The sequence below is a fragment of the Phyllobates terribilis genome, unplaced genomic scaffold (assembly GCF_046119375.1).
Source record: "Phyllobates terribilis strain yellow unplaced genomic scaffold, ASM4611937v1 Scaffold_3__8_contigs__length_932513732, whole genome shotgun sequence".
In the NCBI taxonomy this organism is placed as follows: Eukaryota; Metazoa; Chordata; class Amphibia; order Anura; family Dendrobatidae; genus Phyllobates; species Phyllobates terribilis.
The window spans coordinates 835,038,907-835,062,697 of NW_027362763.1; the positions used below are offsets into that span (position 1 = coordinate 835,038,907).

At 41.1% G+C, this 23,791-nt stretch overlaps 1 protein-coding gene across 4 annotated transcripts in view; it reads right to left on the minus strand.

Moving 5' to 3' along the window:
- KIZ (kizuna centrosomal protein) overlaps positions 1-23,791 on the minus strand; it is a 194,446-nt gene that overhangs the window by 54,206 nt on the left and 116,449 nt on the right. For all 4 annotated transcript variants that reach the window (XM_073672453.1, XM_073672452.1, XM_073672454.1 and 1 more), the window contains 3 exons: positions 20,845-20,995; positions 17,374-17,439; positions 8,325-8,423 (listed from right to left, as the gene is read on the minus strand). In XM_073672453.1, coding sequence (XP_073528554.1) covers positions 8,325-8,423; positions 17,374-17,439; positions 20,845-20,995 — 316 coding nt within the window. The remainder of the gene's footprint in view (positions 1-8,324; positions 8,424-17,373; positions 17,440-20,844; positions 20,996-23,791) is intronic.

A 23,791-nucleotide genomic window follows, 5' to 3' on the forward strand; every position in this document is an offset into this window, starting at 1 on the left:
TTTACATCTTTTTTACACTGTTCACCATGCATAAAATTGATAAGGCAGCTTGATTCTTCGGGTCAGTACGAATATAGCGATACCAGTGTTACATAAGCGTTTTTTATGCTTTGCTGCTCTTGCACACTAAAACAAAATTTAACAACAAATAATTGTTTTTTTGGGTCACTATATTCTGAGAGCTGAACATTTCTTTTTTTCACTGACTGAGCCATATAAGAGCTTGACGCTTTGTGTAAGAAGCTGACGTTTTCATCTAAACCAATTTTTTTTTTTTTTAGAACATACAACTTTTTCAATCGCTTTATATTAAATTTTTGGCCTTTTTTTCATGGTTTGCTGTACGGGATAAATAACATGACAGATTTATAGTTCCGACAATAACAATAATGTGTCAGGTTTTTAGCTTATTTTTACATAAAAGCTGAGGTTTTTTTTGTTTTTTGCAGCGAAACAGCTTTCCGTGATTCTTTTGACGTTTTTTTCGGGGGCGTTATTCAATTATTCCTCATTAATGCCCTTTAAAGGCCACCGTAAAAAGGCGTATCTGCAATTGTTATGGTGTTAAAAGAACACTAAACAGAGAAAATGCACAAAATAGTTAGAAAAAAATTCAGCAATTCCTCCTTAATTCCTCCTATTCTTTGATTTTATTTTGTCTCATATTAAAATTAAAAAATATATAAAAAAATCTCTGTGTGTCCCAGGAGTTCAGTCATATCCCCCCTCCTAACTGTCGTGTGTCTGGCTGCAGCAGAAGCCTGCCTCATCTGTCCTAAAATGCTGCAAACTAGCAAACAGTGAGGGCAACTATATTTCTTGTTTCATTTAAACATCCAATTTTAGGTTTAGAATTTCTTTACATTTTTGCATTTTTTTTTTAATGACCTAGCCTTTTCTCCATAAGGGCTCGGTCACACGAGCGTATAACTCGGGCGAGTGCTATCTGATGTTTTATCGGATAGCACTTGGCTCAATGTTATACTATGGGGCAGTGCAGATCTGCAATTATTTTCTTATGCCAATTCGACATGAGAAAACAATCCCAGCATGCTGCGAGTGCATCAGAGAATTGGTTCACGCGTACCCATACAAGTCTATGGGTGCCTGTGAAACATTGGACTGCACACAGATATCATCCAAGTGCAGTCCGATTACCGCGGGCAATAGAGGAGATGGAGAAATCACTTTCTCTGTCTCCTCTGCACCTGTGCTGCGCATCTCTCATGCGAGAGAATCGAAGCACAGTAAAATGACACTCGGCTCACAGCAAAGTTTGAGCTGATGGTCATTTGCATACAGCGCCCGATTCTCTCGTCCCACTCTTCTGGATGAAACTCTGCCCCTTTTTTTAAACGCTCATGTGAAACTACCCATAGGATAAGTTTCAGATTTGTAGTTTTATAGCTAAGAACAACTGGGATAAGATGTAGTAGTATAAAGTAATGATCAAGTATCTACAACATATCTATGGAAGCTTTAAATTATCATCTTAAATAATAGTTTTTTTCTCATCATGACAAATGATTATTTTACCTTTGACAATAAGTTTTTATTGCAATAGGTGTTTAAAAGGGGGCAAAATTGATCATGGCTCAGTGGGAGGAAACTTATATTCACACTGGACAATCATTTCTATACCGCGATCTGCTAATATGGCAGATACATTCACGATGTACTAATTATTTGGAGCACCAATATGTCTGTAAGGCCACGGCCCCACTGGTCAGTATTTGGTCAGTATTTTTTCTCAGGAGTGGGAGCCAAAACCAGGAGTGGGTGATAAATGCAGAATTGGTGACTTGTTTCTATTATACCTTTTCTCTGATTGTTCCTCTCCTGGTTTTGGTTCCCACTCCTGAGAAAAAATACTGACCGAATATGGATAGTGGGGCTGTGGCCTTATGAGATATATCAACAACAATCCTAGTTTCATGCACAGACACAATAATAACACTGTCACTTTTTTAGATTTAGAACTAAAGTGGATTAACGGCCAGACTACAGACATCAACATTGATGGAAAGCCCATATCTGACAACACATCCCTACAAGCATGCAGTCATCACCCAACACACACACAATAAATCTGTACCAAATTTAAAACACACTTTTTTCCTCCCAAATTTTGGGTGAAAATTGGGGTGCGTGTTATAGACCGAAAGTAGCTTACCAGAGGGCCGGCGGTGGCAGGAGTCGGGTGATACTGTGGGTAACGCTGCGGGTCCTGCTCTCGGAGGAGGGGGTGTCCGGAGGTTCGACGCTGCAAGGCGATGCTGCAAGTTCTTGGGTGGTAGGAGGCGTGTTTGACGGTCCTCGGCGGTGCGGGGGCTCCGCCGACATTTTGTGAGTACGGAGCCCCCGCGCTTCCTTGTTTTCTATGCGACTAACTCCGGGAAAATGGCCGCCGGAGGCGGCGCCTACACAAACAAATTGAGATAGCTAGGGCGCCCCTAGTGTTAGGGACAAGGAAAAAGCCCCTGGACCCAGTTAATCTGACAACAGAGTCGTGACACCAGGAATAAAAACACTGCTTGCGTTCAAAGCCTGTTTGTGCTTCCTGTGCAGTGTACGGCAATATTTCACTGGATCTTTAATAAAGAACGGCGTATTTTAATGTTAAAAGTCAGTATGGAGACAAAACATTTTCCTTTTTTTTTTCAAGCATGTTAATGGTCAGCTCCATACAAGCTTACAGAAGATAAAGATAAAGCAGACTAAGCACACCATAAACTTATATTCTGCAAGTCATAACCATATGGTTGCAGTTCACTTAGTAGTGGGACCACCATCAACTTAGCATTTATCATCAATCATGTGAAAAGATTGTTAATAGTGATGAACACTCTGTAAGGCCATGTTCACACGGCCATTAACCATCCGTGAGAATGGATCCAGCAGCAATCCGTTCACAAAAAAGTTGCGCAGACACAACCTTTTTGTCTGTTAAAAAAAAGTTTTGTTTCAACTGGATCCATTTTTTTAACATTCAAGACTATAGAAAATGGATCCATTAACTAGCCAACCGTTTTTCATTCATTTGAAAAGGAACTATCATTTGTTTACTGAATCAGTTTCAAATGGAAAAAAACGGGTGGAAGGTCCACATGTACAGTTGTGTAATATTACTAACCATACTTTGGTACAAGCTTTGTCGAAAAGATCTGCGATTCCAACTACACACTAACAAATTTTGTTTATTTGCAATTTTGCAGGGATTTCAAGGTTTATTCAACCTTATTATTTTCATAGGGACCAACGCACTCCTGTAATATCATCTTGTCGGGTTATGCAACCTTGCTCAGGTTGTAGGACACCGCCAGAGTATTCAAGCATGTACCTGCAACTACTCTTTGGAACTTGCTATACAACTTTCATCATTGATCAACTGCTATAACTTCACTACATTGTTGTATCAGCACTGCTATCAGCCTCTGCTGTAACAACTCTGCTACTTCATTGATCCAGCTCTGCTACATCAGTCATCACTGTTCTAACTTTGCTACAGCGTTGTTCCAGCACTGCTATAAGTCTTCACTGCTCCAACTCATGTACTCAGTTGCTACATCAGTCCTTGTTGTTTCAGTTCTGCTCCACTAGTTTGTCTTGTTCTCTACAACACATTTCATTTTTGACACCACTTTACATCGACTCAACCCTCCTGCTTTACTGGCTCATCTTGTCAATACTGCTCAAGACCAGGGACTTCAAGCATCCACCTCACCAGGTGAGACTTAAAGGGTTTTTTCGGGATTTTAAAGAAAAAGGTATGTAGTTGCTAACAGTGGCAACTACCTGACTGTTGTACCTGGCATTCGTCATTGATGGCTCTTGCCAGAGATTCAGCTGCTCCCTGTCAACAGAGCAGCGGATTCTCTTCCTGTTGACAGGGCGGTACTGTCTTCATGCTGATTGACAGCTGGCTCCCCCAATTAGGCAGCAGAGAGCCAGCTGTCAATCAGCATGATGCCAGAAGTCCCGCCCTGTCAACAGGAAGAGAAACTGCTGCTCTGTTGACAGGGAGCTGTTGAATCTCTGGCAGGAGCGGTCAATGACAGACAGGTAGTTGCCTCTGTTAGCAACTACATACCTTTTTTTAAAGTTTTGGATATGCCCTTTAATAATATTACATGTTATATCACAAAGAGAATAACACTGCTTAGCAGAGATGTATCTAAAGGGGGCACATGTGGCATTTGTCCCACGTGTAGCTGGAGTGAGGGTATGATCAGGTTGCGTAATGCGGAGGTCTGATGCATCTCCCTGGCGATGGCATTTTACCGCCCTCTGGGAGTGGGATTCGTCTGTTCTCCCAGCCGGTTATCAAACTGATAACTGGCTCAGAGAAGCAGTGAACCACCGAATATCTGAATTCAAGTGTACTCGTGTCTTTCAGGTAAGAGTACAAATGAAGCCCTGACCGCCGGGACATCTGGGTCAGGGTGACATCAGCTGATAACGCTGCCGATGTCACAAATGCGCTGCATATGAGGTGGTTGGTGGCAAAGTAGGCACTCCAATGAAGCTGAAGACACAGGAGTTTCATTGAGGGGGGAGTGTAAGGAGATTAAAGTATGGTGGGGGGGGGATAGGTAAATATGTGAGGAGACAACAGAAAGGGAGGAAGGGGTAAATGTGAGAGGAGATGACAGTATGGGGGGAGATGAGAATAGGTAAATATGTGAGATGACGGTAAAGGGGGAAGGGGTGGATGTGTGAGGAGATGACAGTATGGGGGGGATGAGATTAGGGAAATATGTGAGGAGATGTCGGTAAAGCGGGAAGGGGTGGATGTGTGAGGAGATGACAGTATGGGGGGAGATGAGAATAGGTAAATATGTGAGATGACAGCAGGGTCGATTCCAGGTTTTTGTGGGCCCTGGGCGAAAGAGTCTCAGTGGGCCCCTTTAACACATACCACGATTCATGATGCACAGATACCGCAGAGAAATATAGGTATAGTACAATGCAAAGATTTCACTTCTTACATTACATGAGTGATATCTATTGTAAATTCCACAATAGCTCAGAAACCGGCGAATCGCTCCACACAGTATACTGGCCCCCATAAAATGCTCCATACAGAATACTGGCCCCCATATAACGCTCCATACGGAATACTAGCCCCCCTATAACGCTCCGTACAGGATACTGGCCCCCATATAATGCTCCGTACAGGATATGGGCCCCCATGTAACGCTCCTTACAGAAGACTGGCCCCAATATAACGCTCCATACAGAATACTGGCCCCCATATAACGCTCCATACAGAATACTGGCCCCCATATAACGCTCCGTACAGGATACTGGCACCCATATAACGCTCCGTACAGTCTACTGGCCCCCATATAACGCTCCATACAGGATACCGACCCCTATATAATGATCCATGCAGGCTGTTCTCCCCACATAATGCCCTATGCAGGCTGTTCACCCCTTATAATGCCCCATGCAGGATGTCACCCCCCATATAATGCCCCATGCAGGATATCATTTCTCCCCCCCATATAATGCCCCATGCAGGATATCATTTCTCCCCCCCATATAATGCCCCATGCAGGATGTCACCCCCCATATAATGCCCCATGCAGGATGTCACCCCCCATATAATGCCCTATGCAGGATGTCACTTCTCCCCCCCATATAATGCCCCATGAAGGATGTCACCCCCCATATAATGCCTCATGCAGGATGTCACCCCCCCATATAATGCCCCATGCAGGATGTCCGTTTCCCCCCCATATAATGCCCCATGCAGGATGTCCGTTTCCCCCCCATATAATGCCCCATGCAGGATGTCCCTTTCCCCCCCATATAATGCCCCATGCAGGATGTCCCTTTCCCCCCCATATAATGCCCCATGCAGGATGTCCCTTTCCCCTACTATATAATGCCCCATGCAGGATGTCACCCCCCTCTTTATAATGCCCCATGAAGGAGGTCACCCCCACCCCATATAATGCCCCATGCAGGATGTCACCCTCCCCCATATAATGCCCCATGCCTCCATACATTAAAAAAAATAATAATCAAATACTCACCTCACTCCTCCTCACCTGCTGCCACTGCTCAACTCTGGGCTCCAGCTCCACCGCACCCTCTGACCTGAGACGTCACAGGGAGCGCACAGCAGGAAGACAGCGGATCTGCAGTGCCACGGGGAGAGGTAAGTAACCGGCTGCCGGGGAACTGAGCAAGTGGGGGAGCAGGGCGGGCGCTGGCACCGCTCTCCTCCGCCCATAGCCCGGCAGGGTGCCCGACCGCGAGTAGGCCCCCCGCATGCTCAGTGCCCCGACACTTGCCCGGGTGCACCGGGTGCTGACGCCGACCCTGCTGTGGAGGCACAGGGAGAGGTAAGTATCCAGCTGCTGGGGCCCTGAGCAAGCGAGGAAGAAGGGCGGGTGCTGGCACCGCTCTCCTCCGCTTATAGCCCGGCGGGGTGCCCGACCGCGAGTGGACCCCCACCTGCTCAGGGCCCCGGCACTTGCCCGGGTGCACCGGGAGCTGACGCCGGCCCTGGATGACAGTAAGAGGGGTGGATGTGTGAGGAGATGACAGTATGGGGGGAGATGAGAATAGGTAAATATGTGAGGAGATGACAGTAAGGTGGAAGGGGTGCATATGTGAGGAGATGACAGTATGGGGGGGGATGAGAATAGGGAAATATGTGAGGATGTGAGGAGATGACAATAAGGTGGAAGGGGTGAATGTGTGAGGAGATGACAGTATGAGGGTGAAGATAAGAATAGGGAAATATGTGAGGAGATGTCAGTAAAGGGGTGGATGTTTGAGGAGATGACAGTATGGGGGGAATGTGTGAGGAGACAACAGTAAGGTAAGTAAACTAAGCAGCCCAGTAAGTGAGACATCGCTGGAATCAGGGTCTCTTCTCCTACATTATGCTGCTCTCAGATTAGGTGGCAAAAACCTGGTTACAAATTCTCTTTAATGTACATTTCAGATCAAGCTTTTGGACTATTGACGTTCAAAACTGGAAACGTCCTTAACAATATGTACGGATTGCAATGTTGCAAATTGCAAATCTGACATGTAACTGCTACATAATCTACAGCAAAAATCAGGGGCTGACACTTGGATCTCTGCTGTGAAGTTGCAGAGGAAGTATTTTGGTGTGCAGTAGATTTGCACTAGGATCAGGAAGCTACAGAAAAAAAATAGCATCCCCTGAACTTAGACTTCAACAGAAAAAAAAAAAGTATTCTGTTATATCTGCTGACTGCAGCAATGTCCCTGCAAAGAGAAAAGAACTTGCTTCATGTTCTCGTTCTCATATTTAACCCTTTAGGCACGTGGGACATTTTTTGTTTTTGCGTTTTCGTTTTTCTGAGGTTCTTCCAAGAGCCATAACTTTTTATTCATGCATTGACATACGAGAGCTTGTTTTTTTTTGTGGGATGAGTAGTAATTTGAAATGACACCATTCAGTTTACCATTCAACAGAAAGAAAAATGTGAAAATACAAGTGGGGTGGAAAAATGCAATTCCACCCCTGCTTTTGAGATTTTGTAATATAACTTATATGACAACTTACAAGAAAAATGTATTTTTTTTAAACCAATAAAATATTATGACAACATTTTTATGTCGCCCATAAGTTTATTTTTCTGTCCATGGGGTCGAGTTAGAGATTGTTTTTTGCGTGCTATGTTGTAGTTTTATTGATACCATTTTTAGGGTACGCAGAACATTTTGATCACTTTTTATTACATTTTTAAAAAAGTGCATAGATAAAAAAAAAACAGCAATTCTAGTTTTAGGATTATTTTTTTCTTTTTGGCATTTAAACATACAGTTGAAATTATTGCATTTTTTTTATAGATTTTACTTTTTTGGATACAATACCAAAAAAATGGGCTAATTTCAATTTCTACTTTTATATACATTATTTTCAATTTTTGCTTTTTAGTTCTTCATACAGAATTCAACCAGCAATAGTCCGGTCGCTTATAATATAATACTGGTGTATTGTAGTATATAGTGTAATTGCTGTTTTCCTATGAATCCCAGACTCTGCCTAAAATTCACAGGAGTACCAAGGTAGTGACTACGCAAACCATTGGCAAAGCCCCTGGCTGCCATGATAACCCATGGACTCTCTGCAATAGAGCTGGGGAAAGCTAGATAAGAGCTGGTGATTAACAGCGACATCTAAATGATTAACAGAAGTGATCGAATCTCGCTCCAGTCGCTGCTCTTACAGGCAGATGCCGGTAATATAAAACAGCCAGGGACCTGTAACGTAAATGTAATTCACAGGTCGTTAATGGGTTATTGTACACTGTGTATAGATTACAATTACTTACCAGGAATTTCAATATCGGAAACATCACTAAATTCCTCAATGTTATTTTCTTCCTTGTGAACTTTCTTCTTTACATCTTGTAACAAAACAGTTGAACTGCCTGAAAATAAACATAAAAAAGACAGAGCATTTACAAAAAATGTTTTTTGTATTTTTTTTGCTCTAGAAGGGCATGTTTTGTTATACACGTTTATTTCCTTTCCTTTGTGTGTATTGGAACAAAAACAAAACAGAAAAAAAGGCAAATTAGACATAATTTCACACAAAACCCCAAAAATGAAATGGACAAAATTGTTGGCCCCCTCAACTTAATATTTGGTTGCACATTCTTTGGAATAAATAACTGCAATCATTCGCTTCCTATAACCATCAACAAGCTTTTGACACCTCTCAACTGGAATTTTGGACCACTCTTCTTTTGCAAATTGCTCCAGGTCTCTCAAATTTGAAGGCACCTTCTCCCAAACAATTTTAAGATCTCTCCACGGTTGTTCAATGGGATTTAGATCCAGACTCATTGCTGGCCACTTCAGAACTCACCACCGCTTTGTTTGCATCCATTTCTGGGTGCTTCTTGAAGTATATTTGGGGTCATTATCCTGCTGGAAGACCCATGACCTAGGACACAAACTAAGCTTTCTGACATTGGGCACTACATTGTGACTCATAAATCCATTGGTAATCTTCAGATTTCATGATGCCATGCACACAGTCAAGGCACTCAGTGCCAGAGGCAGCAAAATAACTCCAAAACATCTTTGTACCGTCACCATATTTGACTATAGGTTCTGTGTTATTTTCTTTGTAGACCTCATTTTGTTTTCAGTAAACAATAGAATGATGTGCTTTACCAAAAAGCTTGATCTTGGTCTCATCTGTTCAAAAGACGCTTTCACAGAAGGATTTTGGGCTTACTCACATATATTTTGGCAAACTGCAGTCTAGATGTTTTATGTCTATGTCAGCAGTGGGATCCTCCTGGGTCTCCTGCCATAGCATTTCATTTCATTTCATTCAAATGTCGACGGATAGTTTGCACTGACACTGATACACCGTTAGTCTAAAGCTTGAATTTCTTTGGAATTTGATTGGGGCTGCTTAGCCACCAACCGGACTATACTGTGTCGCAACTTTTCATCAATTTTTCTCTGCCTTCTATGTCCTGGGAGATTAGCTACAGTGCCATGGGTTGTAAACTTCTTATGTTGCTCACCATAGACAAAGGAACATCAAGATCTCTGGAGATGGACTTGTAACCTTGAGATTATTGATACTTTTCAACAATTTTGGTTCTCAAGTCCTCAGACAGTTCTCTTCTCCTCTTTCTGTTCTCCATCCTTAGTGTGGAACACAAAATGCAAAGACTGAGTCATCTTCTCCCCTTTTTATCTGGTTTGGGGTGTGATTTAAATATTGCCCACACCTGTTACTTCCCACAAGTGAGTTTGAACGAGCATCACGTGTTTGAAACAAAGTTGTTTACCCACATTTTTAGAATGGTGCCAACAAATTTGTCCAGCCCATTTTTGGGGGATTTGTGTGAAATTATGTCCAATTTGCCTTTTTTTCTCTTTTATTGTGTTGTTACAATACACACAAAAGAAATAAACATGTGTGTTACAAAAAGTGTAATTGCAATCATTTTCTGGGAGAAATACTTCATTATCTGGAACAATTTCAAGGGTGCCAACATTTTCGGCCATGACTGTATCAGCCGTTTGTCCCTTGACCTCGGAGTCGATGGACTGCAGCGTAGGCCGGCACTACTCCTACTTTGCCTACCCTGCCAGCAGAGAGGTCCCTCATCCTGACTAGGCTTCTGGCCTCAGGAATGCCTGGTGACTGAACGATGTTCAAGTGATGGGACTTCTGGACTCAGGGAATTTGGTGACCCTGGCAAGGGCCACAATTCCACATGTACTAGTCCCTGGGAAAGGGGTATCCATGGAGATGTCAAGAACTATCCCAAGGCCCAGGTTGACATATGCACAGACTTTGGTTCCATGCCCCACCAAGTGGGAATGGTCAAAGACTTGTTGCATGCTATTGTTATCGGTCGAGATTTTCCTTTGTTCTGGGAATTGTGGACTAAAGCTGTAGCACCCAGTAGTCCAGTATGCCGCCAGAAGTCGGCTATGGTAACAAAGTCACATGATGTAAACTGTTTATTTTCCTTCATTGTACTGGCTAGAAAAGAGGATGAGAAAGCATCTAGTGAAGCCAATATCCCTGACCTGGAGGAGTCCCAGGACAACTTTGGTACTCAACAGTAAAAGGTACTCTGGAAAATGTAAATGGGGCTCCCCAGGAGCCAATAGTCTGTTTCCATAAGGGGCCAGGGATAATGATTTGTTGTGTCACGGGAACAAAGTGTAGGGACAGATAAAAGAGTGCTCCCCAAGGTCCAAGAAGAAAAATCCAAGGGGTATAACTGGTCGGTTCGAGTGAGAAAATTTAAACCTGAAGATTGGGTACTTGTGTAAGTGCCCACAGGGGAAAACAGGTTCCTTAACCAGTGGCAGGGGTCCTATAAAGGTGGTAGAAAAGATGGCATAGGTAAACTATAAAATACACTGACCAGGAAAAAGGAAGCCCTTTCTCATACATTATGACAACCTGCTAAAACCCTGGAAGAATAGGAACCCGCAGGTTTTGATTAGTACACTTGGCTAGCTCTGTATATAAACAGGCTAGGTGTTTATGTAAGGCAGTCTGCTGGGGAGGCTGAGCAGACTAGATGTGTCTTTAAATTGAAGAGAGAGACAAGTCAGGATCTCTTTGAAAAGGGTCTGCACAGGCCGTGTGCACCAAACTGCAAATATCAGAGGTTGCTATGAACGATAGCAGTTTTGTTTGACCGAACTGAGGCTAGCTCAGCAGTGTCAAAAGTAGTCAGGGTCTATATGGTTTAGTTAGCACATGGACAAGGCTAGGGATTTATGGTTATGATTTTGTTGTTTTGGCACTGTGCAACCTGTGGAAAGCAATAAAAACTGCATGTTTGGACCAAAACTGCAATGCCTATTGTCTACCAGAGCGAGTGAATGCCTACTATATATATATATATATATATATATATATATATATATATTATATATGCACACACACACACATATATGTATATATATGTATTATATTCCCACACACGCGTATATATATGACGTGAGGCATACTTGTATTGTTGTGAACACGGAGATCCTTTCATACTTCAATTGTCATAGTATCTTTCTTGTGCTATGTATCATGATTGTGACTATATATTGTAGGGATTCATGCTCTTGGGTAGCCGCTTTGCCGCTAGGAATACGAAGCCAGAGGGTATTGATTCTCGCTCATTATTCTGGCATTTGGCAAATATTAAAAATTATGGTAATACTAATTGACCTAAAACGGGAAAGGTTTATTCTGATTTCATGTCAGATATTGAGAAAAACATGCATGTGTGTCTTTTTATAGTTACATAGTTACATAGTTTATAAGGCCGAAAAAAGACAAGCGTCCATCCAGTTCAGCCTATTTCTTGTGCACTGCAGCTATTCCGCAGCGTATGTAATACGTGTAATATAGTGTATGTAAACTTCTGGTTTCAACTGTACACACACACACACACACACACACACACACACACACACACACACACACTGGGGAAAATAAGCATTTGATACACTGCCGATTTTGCAAGTTTTCCGACCCACAAAGTAAATTTTATCATAGGTACACTTCACCAGTGTATAAAAATAAAAAACAGAAAATCACATTGTATGATTTTTAAATGACTAAATTGCATTTTATTGCATGAAATAAGTATTTGATCACCTACCTGTTAGTATTTCTTTAAGGGCAGGGACACACTGCCGTATAACTCGTGGGAGGATCACATCATAAACCTCGTAATTGGCCAGCACCTCTCCTGACCTGAACATGACAGCATGATGGATTTCTATGCAGCTGTCAAGGTCAGGTCAGGAGAGGTGCGAGCGATCCTCGCACGAGAAATATGGCAGTGTGTCTCTGGCCTAAAAAGCCCTCCTACACTGCACTTATTACCTGTATCAACTGCACCTGTTTGAACTTGTTTCCTGTATAAAAGACACCTGTCCACACAATCAATCACACTTCAACCTCTCCACCATGGCCAAGACCAAAGAGTTGTCTAAAAACACCGGGGACAAAATGCAGACCTGCACAAGGCTCAGATGGGCGGCTACAGGACAATAAGCAAGCAGCTTTGTGAGAAGGCAACAACTGTTGGCACAATTATTAGAAAATGGAAGTAACACAAGATGACTCTCAATCTTCCTCAGTCTGGGGCTCCATGCAAGATGTCGCCTCGTCGGGTAAAGATTAACCTGAGAAAGGTCAGGAATCAGCCTAGAACTATATGGGAGGACCTGGTCAAAGACCTGAAGAGAGCTGGGACCACAGTCTCAAATATTACCGTTAGTAACACACTACGCCGCCATGGATTAAAATCCTGCAGGGCACGCAAGGTCCCCCTGCTCATGCCGGAAAATATCCAGGCCTGTTTGAAGTTCGCCAATGACCATATGGATGATTCAGAGGAGGCATAGGATAAGGTCATGTGGTCATATGAGGCCAAAATAGAACTTTTTGGTATCATCTACACTTGCCGTGTTTGGAGGAAGAAGAAGAATGAGTACAACCCTAAGAACATCGTCCCAACCGTGAAGCATGGTGGGGGAAACATCATACTGGATTGTTTTTAAGATTCTGTCTCTCACAGTTGAAGTGTACCTACGATAAAAATTGCAGACCTCTCCATTCTTTGTAGGTGGAAAAACTTGCCATGCAGCTAACACTTGGTGATCCTTAAGAAGCAAGAAATAGTTAAGATCAAATCTTTAGACTGCTCCAACCCTAGTTGTTATGGTAAATCCATCTATCTATAATTTTTTTATTCCCCCCAAAAAGATAGAACTTATATTAGAGAATTGTAGACATTATCAGTTACACTGTAATTAAGTTTAATTTGCAAAAAAATAAATTGCTTTAGGATTCAATGTTCGCGGTTCTATTGTTCCTTCATGTCAAATAGTAGTTTCTTGTACTCCTAATTAATAAAATTTGATAGCTGATAAAACACATAAACATCAGTTCCTCTGTACTAAGAAAGTGGTTAGTGTTGTGTATTCATATCTTACATTCAAGGAACAGTTGCCAAAATCTTTTTCTTAAGTGCTTCAAAAATATCGGCACATTTTTGGCTCTTCAGCATTCTTGGCCGAGTACCCAGCAGTCATATTTTAAGAGTAAAGTGGAACATAGTCAGCACCCATAGGTTTAAAAAGCACTTCTGATGATAGCCTTATCATTATATTCCCAGGACTTTACCCAGCTAACCTCCTCCATGAAGGACAGGATTTTCAAAACCTGTTCAAGAATCTTCCAGGTTTTAAAATCAAAGTATTTTATCTTTGAGAACTACTACGCTGGTCCATTAAAGGTTATTACCAACTGCAATCAATCTGTTCTCAGGACCAAAACAGCAATCAATACTTCCAGTACTTAAAGGCACATAAAATGGCCAATTTCTCTCTTAACCCGAAACAAAGAGTTATATAAGTTAACAGTGTTTAATATTAGCAAATAAAGATTGAAATGCTTGGTATGGCCACAGACAAAGCCCATGCAGGCCTGGTGCGTAGCATTGCTATACTGCTTTTATTATATATTTCGCCATCACTGTTTGCTTTACTAGGACAATCTTTAAAGAATTCTGTACTTAGAAAATGTGCTCTGTCGCTAGTAATTAAAATTTTAATAAGTGAAAGATTTTGTAAGTAAGAATCAGTTTTATTAAAACTAAAAAAGCTAATTGACAATGCAGTGCTCTTGCTGTGGCTCCCTGGGGCACCCTACTGCGCTTTGCTCCATCTTCAAACACACAGCAAGGGAAAAAGTGAGAGACTATAGCTGGAATAGGGAATGAGGGTATATTTCCGCAAATCATTATTTTAATTTAAAGTCCAAAGTAGTCAGGCAGACTCACTGCTTATAATTCGCCACATGTATGTAACTCTTCAATTCAACACACCATGTACATATATAATGCATACATTTATCCGGTCATTAATGGAGAGGTGCTACAAGGACATATCCTTTATCTAAAAGGGGGACGTGGGTGGATCTAGGGCTACTTGCTAATGATGTGTATGTTTCCAGAACTAGATCTAATTAACACTTTCCTTGTTGCACACAGCACATAACCTTATTAATTGCAAACTCTAGTTTTTACAGGGTCATTATAAAGTATTGGCTGGATTCTCAATTTAGATTTAGTTTTTTTTCCAAAGTAGAGTAGGTTATGTTCTTGTACATTAAAGGGCATAGGCCATTACTAATACTAATCAGCAAGACAGGAGATGGGAATGTGTACAGGGCAAAATCTGAACAGAGATGCAATGAAAGCGATTAGAAAAAAACCCCATTAAAAACCGCTGTAAAGAGCAATTAAGTATCTACAGCATGTTTGCAATTATCAACTAACGCAATTTGGTAAAATTCACAATGTTTGTTTTAAGTGCCTCAATATATGTACATCGACTTCTAAAATACCTAAAACTTCGTGTCAATATTACGACATTCAATTAGAAAGATATCATAGGTGTCTGGCATACCGATCATCTCCCGTTTCCTTCAGTGGAAAGTACTTGGCTCTGGCAAACTAACTTATTCATGAGGACGATGATGGCCACTTTAACTGGGTTTTATTTTTTTATAAAGGGATGGTATATTGCTAGGATATAACATCACTTCATAATCAGTGGGGATCTGACCTCTGGGACCCCGACAGATCCTTAGATTGAAGGTGAATTAGAGCTGATGTAGTGCTACATCCCCTTCTAATTTTACCCTGCACAGCTGAGTAGCAGGGAGCAGAACACTGTGCAGGGAAACTTCACTTCAATAGGGTGAGCTGTAACGTCCTGAACGGCCGGATAGCCTGGGACCATTGCACAAAAGAAAACAGTGAAGGGGGATTGTAGCGCTACACCAGGATGGCTGGTAGGTCTGATCCAAATTAATCATAAAGTGACGCCATATCTTAGCAACATGAAATGAGAAAAAGCACTAAAAAGACCCTTTGGTTAAATAGTATTTGTGTAGGACAACCTTAACGCTAACCTGTCAGAAGATTTTTTCTCCCCTACTTGAGAGTGGCATAAGAGCGAGAGCTGAGCTCTTTGGTGTATACATTTATTTAATTTGGATCAGGGTTTCTAAATAAAAAAAAAATTAATGTAAATTGTGGCAGAACTTCTAGGAGACAGTGCGAGTCCTGTTAATCACAACCACAAAGAATTGTGTGCAAGCGAAATAAGCCGGACTCTCACTGTCCCTCCTAAAAGTCCTGATCTAAATTATATAAAATATACATATTACAGATCTTAGACACAATAAATGAACAATTTCAGCTTCTGAAATCACATAGTAACCCTTTTAAAAAAAAAAATTCATCATAACTACATCACGTCATTTAATGTTAAACCTGATGGCTACGGAAGTATAACATATCTGAAGAATGGCTCAGATGCTCAAGCCAATTTTGGTATAATAGCAGAATAATGTGGGAGGGTGGTAAATTACCGACAAACTTGACAAGAAGAACTTTGAAATGTTCAGTAAAACAATACAGAACAAATGAGTTTGAGCCAGTCACATGTTAACAGTAGCATCTGTTCATTTATCAGTTTTCTTTACTACAAACTGAACAGATATACTTCCACCAGTCTACCCAAAAATAAAAGTGCCAGCTTTGCAATTCTAGATCTCTACTGTCCATGCGTCCTTCCCTGTCCATTGATTGATAAAAAATTCTAACACCTTTATCTTGTAACATAAAAAAAAATTGTATTTACTTATTTTTTTATGTATTGTGGATCATAAATAAAACATTCATATGATGACAGAATTTTTAACCCACCAAACACGGGTTTCACAAACGCTTCGCCCCTAACAAAGCATTTGTGAAACGCGCGTCGTGTGGTGGGTGAGTTCCTTATTATCAGGTACATTCTATTTTTACCCGTTGACTCTTTCTGTTGGTCAAATTTCATCTGGATCATCTACCTTCATTATTATATAGTATATTATATTGCCATCATATTATTACTTTTATATATACTATTTACTTGTAGAGTCCCTTCATTTTCTGGGGTTCCCACAGTGTTCACCTACCAATCTGTCTTTGTGTCTGTATGTTGGGACTTGGTTTGTACATCCATCTTAATAATTTGTACCTAATAAAGTTTAAATATTTTAAACTAATTTTTGATACCATTTCAGTCCTGGCACACGTTCGGTTTAGGTCTTCTTAATGTTCTTGGTGCCGTTTGGGACACCTTACCCTATTCCAGGTTTACAATTTTCAGTATCTGATAGAATTTTTCTGCCTATACCATCCCTCTTGAACAAAAATGTCTTAATGTTGCATTCACTTAGCAATAAAATCCTACTCAGGAAAAAATCCGATCAGAATAGTTTTTATATTGCACGCTGCTGTATCTTAGTCTAATAATTGCACCCTATGATAATTTATAGTGTTTCTGAATTGTAAACTGGCCCTGCAATTCTATCTACATTCCCTAATATATGAAAAGTGAAGCATAAATCAGAGAGAAAAATCAAAAAATCTAACTCATCTGATTCACACCCATTGAGTTTCTTAAAGTCAGCTTAGAAGCACGTCTTATTCTCGCAGCGCATTTGACTATCTCATAACCGATAGTTATCCAGTTACAAAAGACAAGTAGCAAATTAGCAACATCTGCAGTTTCCAGGGTAATTACTGAAGCAAGCTTACAAGCATTAATCATTCTAAAATATCTACAAATAAAGTAAAAACCCAAAGGTCAGGTGATTTTCACTCATCAACAGTGGAACTCGCCTTCCAGCGTCTCTTCCTACTCGTTAGTGCGCGATCACCTTTGTTTACCAGACATACATTGTATTTAGTAATATCAGCTCATTTGTTTTAATACCCTCGTGGGCGTTGTTGCCTCTTTCTTTCATCTCAAAATAACATTTACCTGATACACGTTTTTTCTCTCCAAACTTTCCGTCTCGGCTGTCATCTTCACACGAGCTTGTGTCATCTGTATGTTGAGACGGAAAATAATGAAACATTTCAAAGGCACGATGACCAGGCTGGCTTAGTTCCAGTTAAACCCTGCTCTTTGAGTATATTTTTTTTGCCTTATACTGTTGTTATCTAGTGTTTATTGATCTTGTCTTCTACTTTCTGGTTCTCAAAAGAAAAGCCTACTGTGAACTTTTTATCAAATAGGTTTCTTCTCGGCCTTCTTCAGCTGCCATAAAAATGATTGAGCCAAGCAGGCTTCTTAAATTATTTATGCTTTAACTAGATGAAATAAAAAGAAAAAAAAAGAAAAATTGTATATAAATACCAACAGTGTCGCTCTGAATAGCAGGACATGTGCAAAAAAACCCAACAAACTTAATTAGCTGGAATCAAAGTTGCTTTTTCCACGGAGAATAAAACAAGCATGCACTCAAAAGACCTAAATCAATGTGCCCAGCTTAATCATATAAAGGGTTTTTCATCCTAATTGCCGAGCTCTTTAGATTTTGATGAGATGGATACTGAGGAAGATAACCCAGCGAGTGTATATTACCCAGTCATTATCCCAGACTAAACTTTGATTATTAAAATGGATTCTTGGTGTATATGGCTGACATAATTGCTTTGTCTATGGTCTGCCTTGACATAATTAAAACAAATCATGTGGTGTTCATCACTGCGGTTATTTTGCAGCAATGGGTAAAAAAAAGGGGGGGAAGCACTTCATGCAACATTTCAATTTGGTTGATATTATATTATGGAAAACATTTGCAGGTCTCAGACATCAAAGGGATAAAATGGGTTAATTACTGTGCCGTTTTATAGCTCACCTAAGAAAAATGTATATGGTTGTCCGAATGTTTCTCGCTAGCATCTGAAGGTATTTTATGCTTCTCTAAAGGTATTTTTACAAAAAGAGACTGAACACAGAATGGCAAAAACCAAGCAAGGTTTTACTGGGAATTGCAGCAATTCTCCAGTTTTATAGGGCTTCACTGCTTACTGCGGCACAACCACTACATGGGAATTTACCATTAAAGATGTTCTCTTGGGATTTAGAAGCTGAAAAAAAAGTGCATCCAGGTCATCTATGAGCCACAGCGAAAAGCCGCAAATAAAGAGGCAGATGCGGCTCAGTAGACGTAGCAGTACATCCACTGCATGCTCAGGCTTTCTTAATATACAACAAGCTTCCTCCTGCAAAACAAACTACCTTCATTTCTAAATTTTTCAGATGTACAGACCTTTAAAGGGTTGTCCGGTCCAAATCTGCGTGACTGCAGACTTATGAATTCCCCTCAGAGCACACTCTTCGCAATGTGGAGATTCGCCGGTTTCTGAGCCGGGATCGGAAGTTATGTATGCATTATACATATTCCCGGCCAGAGCCCGTCCAGTGGGCGCAGCCTCACTTCCATACACGTGTATTGAGCGAGTCCGAGCCCTAACTAGAGACGCAGCTGTCCAGTGGGTGCAGCCGATGAGAGGGCGTAGCCTCGCTCCATACAAGTGTATGGAAGAGAGGCAGTGCCACTGGATGGGATCTGGCTGGGACTATGTATAATGTACACGTACCCCCCTGTCACGGCTCAGAAACCGGTGAATCCCTGCAGCGCACAGTGCATGCGCTGGGGGGAGTTCATAAGTCTGCAGTCACACAGAGTGACTGCAGAGTTATCGAATGGTTTCTGGATTTATTAAGTCATCCACTGGGTAAACACATCACCGACTGACTTAGGTATATGGGTAGACAGCAAACTCAACTCAACTTTAGTGACCAGCTGCTGCCCTGGCAAATAAAATCAAGGGTTGCATGGAAAGACGCATAGATGCTCGTGACAAGAACATAGTTCTGCCTCTACACACGTCACTAATATGGCCACACTTAGAATACTGTGTACAATTTTACAGCGGGTGCAGAGAGGGGCCAAGATTATTGAGGGAATAAGTGGACTGCAATACCAAGACGGGTCATCAAACTTGGAACTTGGATTCAGTTTGGAAAAACTAAGTCTTAAGGGCGATTTCATTACAATGTGTAAAATATATGAATGGAAAGAACAGAAATATTTCTAATGACCTTATTACTCCTAGGTCTGTGACGCTAATATGGCATCGTGAAGTCGAAAGTAATTTTTCCCCTAACATGGGGTAAAAAGCATCAGACTCAATTGTTTTTTGTCTCCCTCTGGATCAACAAGCTAACATTATAAAGTTGAACTTCATGGACTTTTTTCTTATTCCAACTTTAAAACCATGAAGCATAATTGACTAATTAACCTGTGATAATGGCCAGCTTTAGAATTAAGTGAAGGCAATGCTTGTTCTGTAGACAGCTCCACCTTCCTGGAAAACACTAAAGGCAGGGGTGGACAAGTTAGTGTAAACTTTAGGATTCAGCTAAATCAATCCTGAAACCATTTGATTTCTTTAGTAGTCATAAAATTAGAATGCTCAGACATTAATTGAAAAAAATCTTCAAAGCGTTTACCGGTAGCAGCACCACCAGCCACTGCTATTTGTCATTGCAGAAGAAAACACCATCCACAGATGTAAAAGACCTGCAGGTAATTACAATACTGCAAGTGACCTCTCCAGGTCATCAAAACAAGAAAAAAGTGGAGCACTATGGCACTGTTTCCTTACGACTGGAATTTCTTATGACAGTCTTGAGGGACATGTAAGAATAAGATGCACTGAATTCATTAAGAGGCGCATGCCACTTAATGAATTGGGAACATCTTATCAGTAGTAGGCACCTCAGTGCACCTCAACAGGAATGTTACTGCAGTTAAAGTCCACAGTAACATTTCTGGTTTAAGAAACGCTGCAAGTTTTGAAGAATCTGACAGGTAGGTGGGTATAGCCATGCCTCATCCCAGTTCCTCCCCAGCTCTGTCCACTTTGGCATAGCTGCCCAAAAATACTGGGAAAAGTCCCTACATTTTTTGCTCATCTTCACATTAAAAAGTCTAAATTTTGCACAAAATGTTTTGGGCCAGTTTTCTAGCGAAAACACTGAGATGAATCGGGGCCTGTATGTTTTATATGGTAACATGATATAAACAGGGTTTTCATCTAAAGAAGAAGTAGGAAAGGGAGGTGAACTAGCAACACAACGAAGAACAAAACAATGTGCTCCTGTCACCAAACGTAGCAGCGCCGGGTGAGAGGATGAAAGAGTTTTGATCTTGTTGCAAAGTTCCCCTCCCAATTCCCGACAATGCTCCTGTTTGCACAGTTCCAGAAGGATCTCATCATAGCACAACTCTGACAGGTCAGCATGTCCGGTGTATCGATTATTTGAGATGTATGTTACCTAGCAATATTACCCAAGGGAGCCTCTGTGTTTTCTTCTTTTTTTTTTGCAGTAATGAATATATACAGTGGTGCATTCAATAACATAATAAAAACTTGCCTGGATTTTTTATTCTATAGCGTTCACTTTTCAGCATATGATTATAGCGCTCATCTACAGTCTGATCCCTCTTCAGAAGGTTGGAGCTTTGTTCATCTGTGCTGGAAATGGAGGTAGGATTGTTCAAATCTCCTGCGGTATTCAGGTTACCCTACAATGACAGCACAGGGATGACTACAACGTGCTCATTAGCACAGTAAGAGTATCAATTCAAACACAAAGGAAGCAATATAATCATGTAGAGGTCCTCAAGACACGCTTACGCTTGGAGAGGTGCGAGTCTGTCACTTGGCCAAAACAGATCATGAAAACAACAGTTACCTTTTACTGTAATTTGCACAGTATTGCAAGAATTTAATATGGAGAGATATTTCATGCAGATGTATTTAATGATAATTCCAGATGTACACATTTCAGCATCTAGTATAGCTGCCTCTAACTGAAGAACAAATGAATTAAAGCTGGCCATACACACTAGATGGCTGTCAGCCAAATGATGATTTGACTGACCGCCATCTCAGCCGATTGTCCCATATTCATCAGAAATACTGACTAATATGTCAACTGGTGGCTTTTCTCAGGGACAACAATGCAATTGGCAGTCCGAAATTGGACAGGCGTGATTGATACCTCTCCCAACCATCAGTTGGCCAGAACCCCCATACACATTAGATTGTGGGCCGGACTCCTCGATATCGGCAGGTTAAAGGGGTTATCCGGTCAAAAGTGATAAGTCTGCAGTCACTCCGTGTGACTGCGACTTATGAATCCCCTCAACGCAGACACTGTGGGCTGCGGGGATTCGCCAGTATGAGACCCGGGATCAGAGGCCTATGTATACGTTATACATACCCCCGGCCATTCACTTGTATGGAGCGAGGCCACGCCCTGTCTAGTGACGTGGACGGCCAGTGGGAGCATCCGACTAGAAGGCGCGGCCTCGCTCAATACAAGTGTATGGAGAGCAAGGCCACGCCCATTGGCAGGGGTTATGTATAACGTATACATACCCTCTGTTACCAGGTCTTATACAGGCGAATCCCTGCAGCGCACAGTTCGTGCGCTGGGGGGATTCATAAGTCAGCAGTCACACAGTCGCACCTTAACTATGCAAAGTAACAACCTTAATACTGGTACATTTAAGAACTATAGTGATGACCCACCATGTCATACCTTTACAAGCATCATTTACAAATTCCCAGCGCCAACAGGAGAAGAGTAGACGGTATCAGGCTTCAAAATGGTGTTTTTGTTTTTTTTTCAATTGATATGATGAAAAGTGTGACACAAGGTCCAAGATTTCAAAAAAGCTTTGGCAATCCTCCTACGGACACTGCCGGTAAATGCCATCACAAGTGTCCATAATAAATACCAATATTGGTTACAAAGTTGAAAGAAGGCTAAGGAAACCCCCATAGAGTCCAGACGGAGCCTATAACTATTACGGGGTGGACAGAGTCACTTTGGACTCTGGCATATATTGCGACAGTGTTAGTCTTTTACAGATGTGCACAGACCACCCTTTCTGCATGGCTGAAATGATGAACACTCCTGGGATGGAGGCCAAAGTGACTGTCTATCGCATAATAGTTAATGGCTCTATTGGGGCTCTGTCAGGGTTTCCGTTGTAATCCTGTATTTTGGGGATTCTCACCAAAACCTCGGCACAGTGCTTAGTGGAGATCACTGTGCATATGTATATGAACCTAGCCTAACATCTGTAACAATTTAGGTCATATCAAATAAGGAAAACAAATCACCTCAATTTTTACTAGCTATAGGTAGAATATTATACAGGAATCTCTCTTTAAAGAAAGCTGGAAGAGAAATATATAGCCCTGTGTCAGGCATGACTCCCATACAGAGTTGAGCCTCTCTCCGTTTCCCCATTAGTCCTGTTCCTCCTTGACTCCACTTTTTGGAATACAAAGTAGTAAAAAGTATAAAGCAATCAAAGGGTCATCACAAGAAATTGAAGTTAAAGAAGCACGGTCACTGTTTTATTTTTTCAGATTGGGTATCATAGGTGAATATTAACTTTTTCTCAATTTCTGTACCTCAAAGAATAGCCTGAAGTTATATCACTACAATTCTGATACAATAACTTACAAAGTTAGAAATAAAGCAATAAAGCTATACATATACAGCAATAAACAGAATTCACACGCTGCTTATTTTTTCCTTGCAGTTTTGAAGCAGTTTCTAGTCTGAGGTATGTCAATTCTTTCAGCATTTTTGCAGTATTTTTCACCTATTAAAATGATTTGGAAAAAAACGCATTAAAAATTTGGCAAAAATAATGCGTATTTTACGCATAATTTTTCCTACCAACTTTCCAATATTTGCAGCAGATTTTTCTGCACATACATTTAATGCTAGGACCCCTTGCCTAATTATTGGCTACTGAGTACTGACCTCTTTTGTGCCTATTTTCTTTATTGGTGACAAATATATCACGGTGTTATTTTAGATCAGTAGTGGGACTACTGCAGTGACGTCGGCATTCGTAACTGTGAACGTGCCAGAATTCACAAAAGGAAAGAATCCCTTGATGTACATCACGGATATTCAAACAAATCAGGTAAGATGTTGCAATAACATCGGTATTAAGCTTCAGTTTGCTTGTTGCGGGTTTGGCGCGGATATTTTCAGCTTATCTGCAGCAAAATTAGCGCTTGTTACATGCAGATTTTGTTGCCTCCGATTTCACCATTTTTATTGCAAAGAATAAAATCCGTGTTGAATTCCACATAAAGAATTGACTTCATACAGATTTTAAAGTCCGCACCACGAGTCAATTCTTGATCAGAAATATTGCATAGGATGCTATACGCTATAATACAGCCTTTGGCTCTATCCCTGGTTATGTCACAAGGCTCGTTAAAGGGTCAAACATTGATTTTTAGGGCAGCTACATGTCCTAGGCTGTAATAATGCATATTTTTCT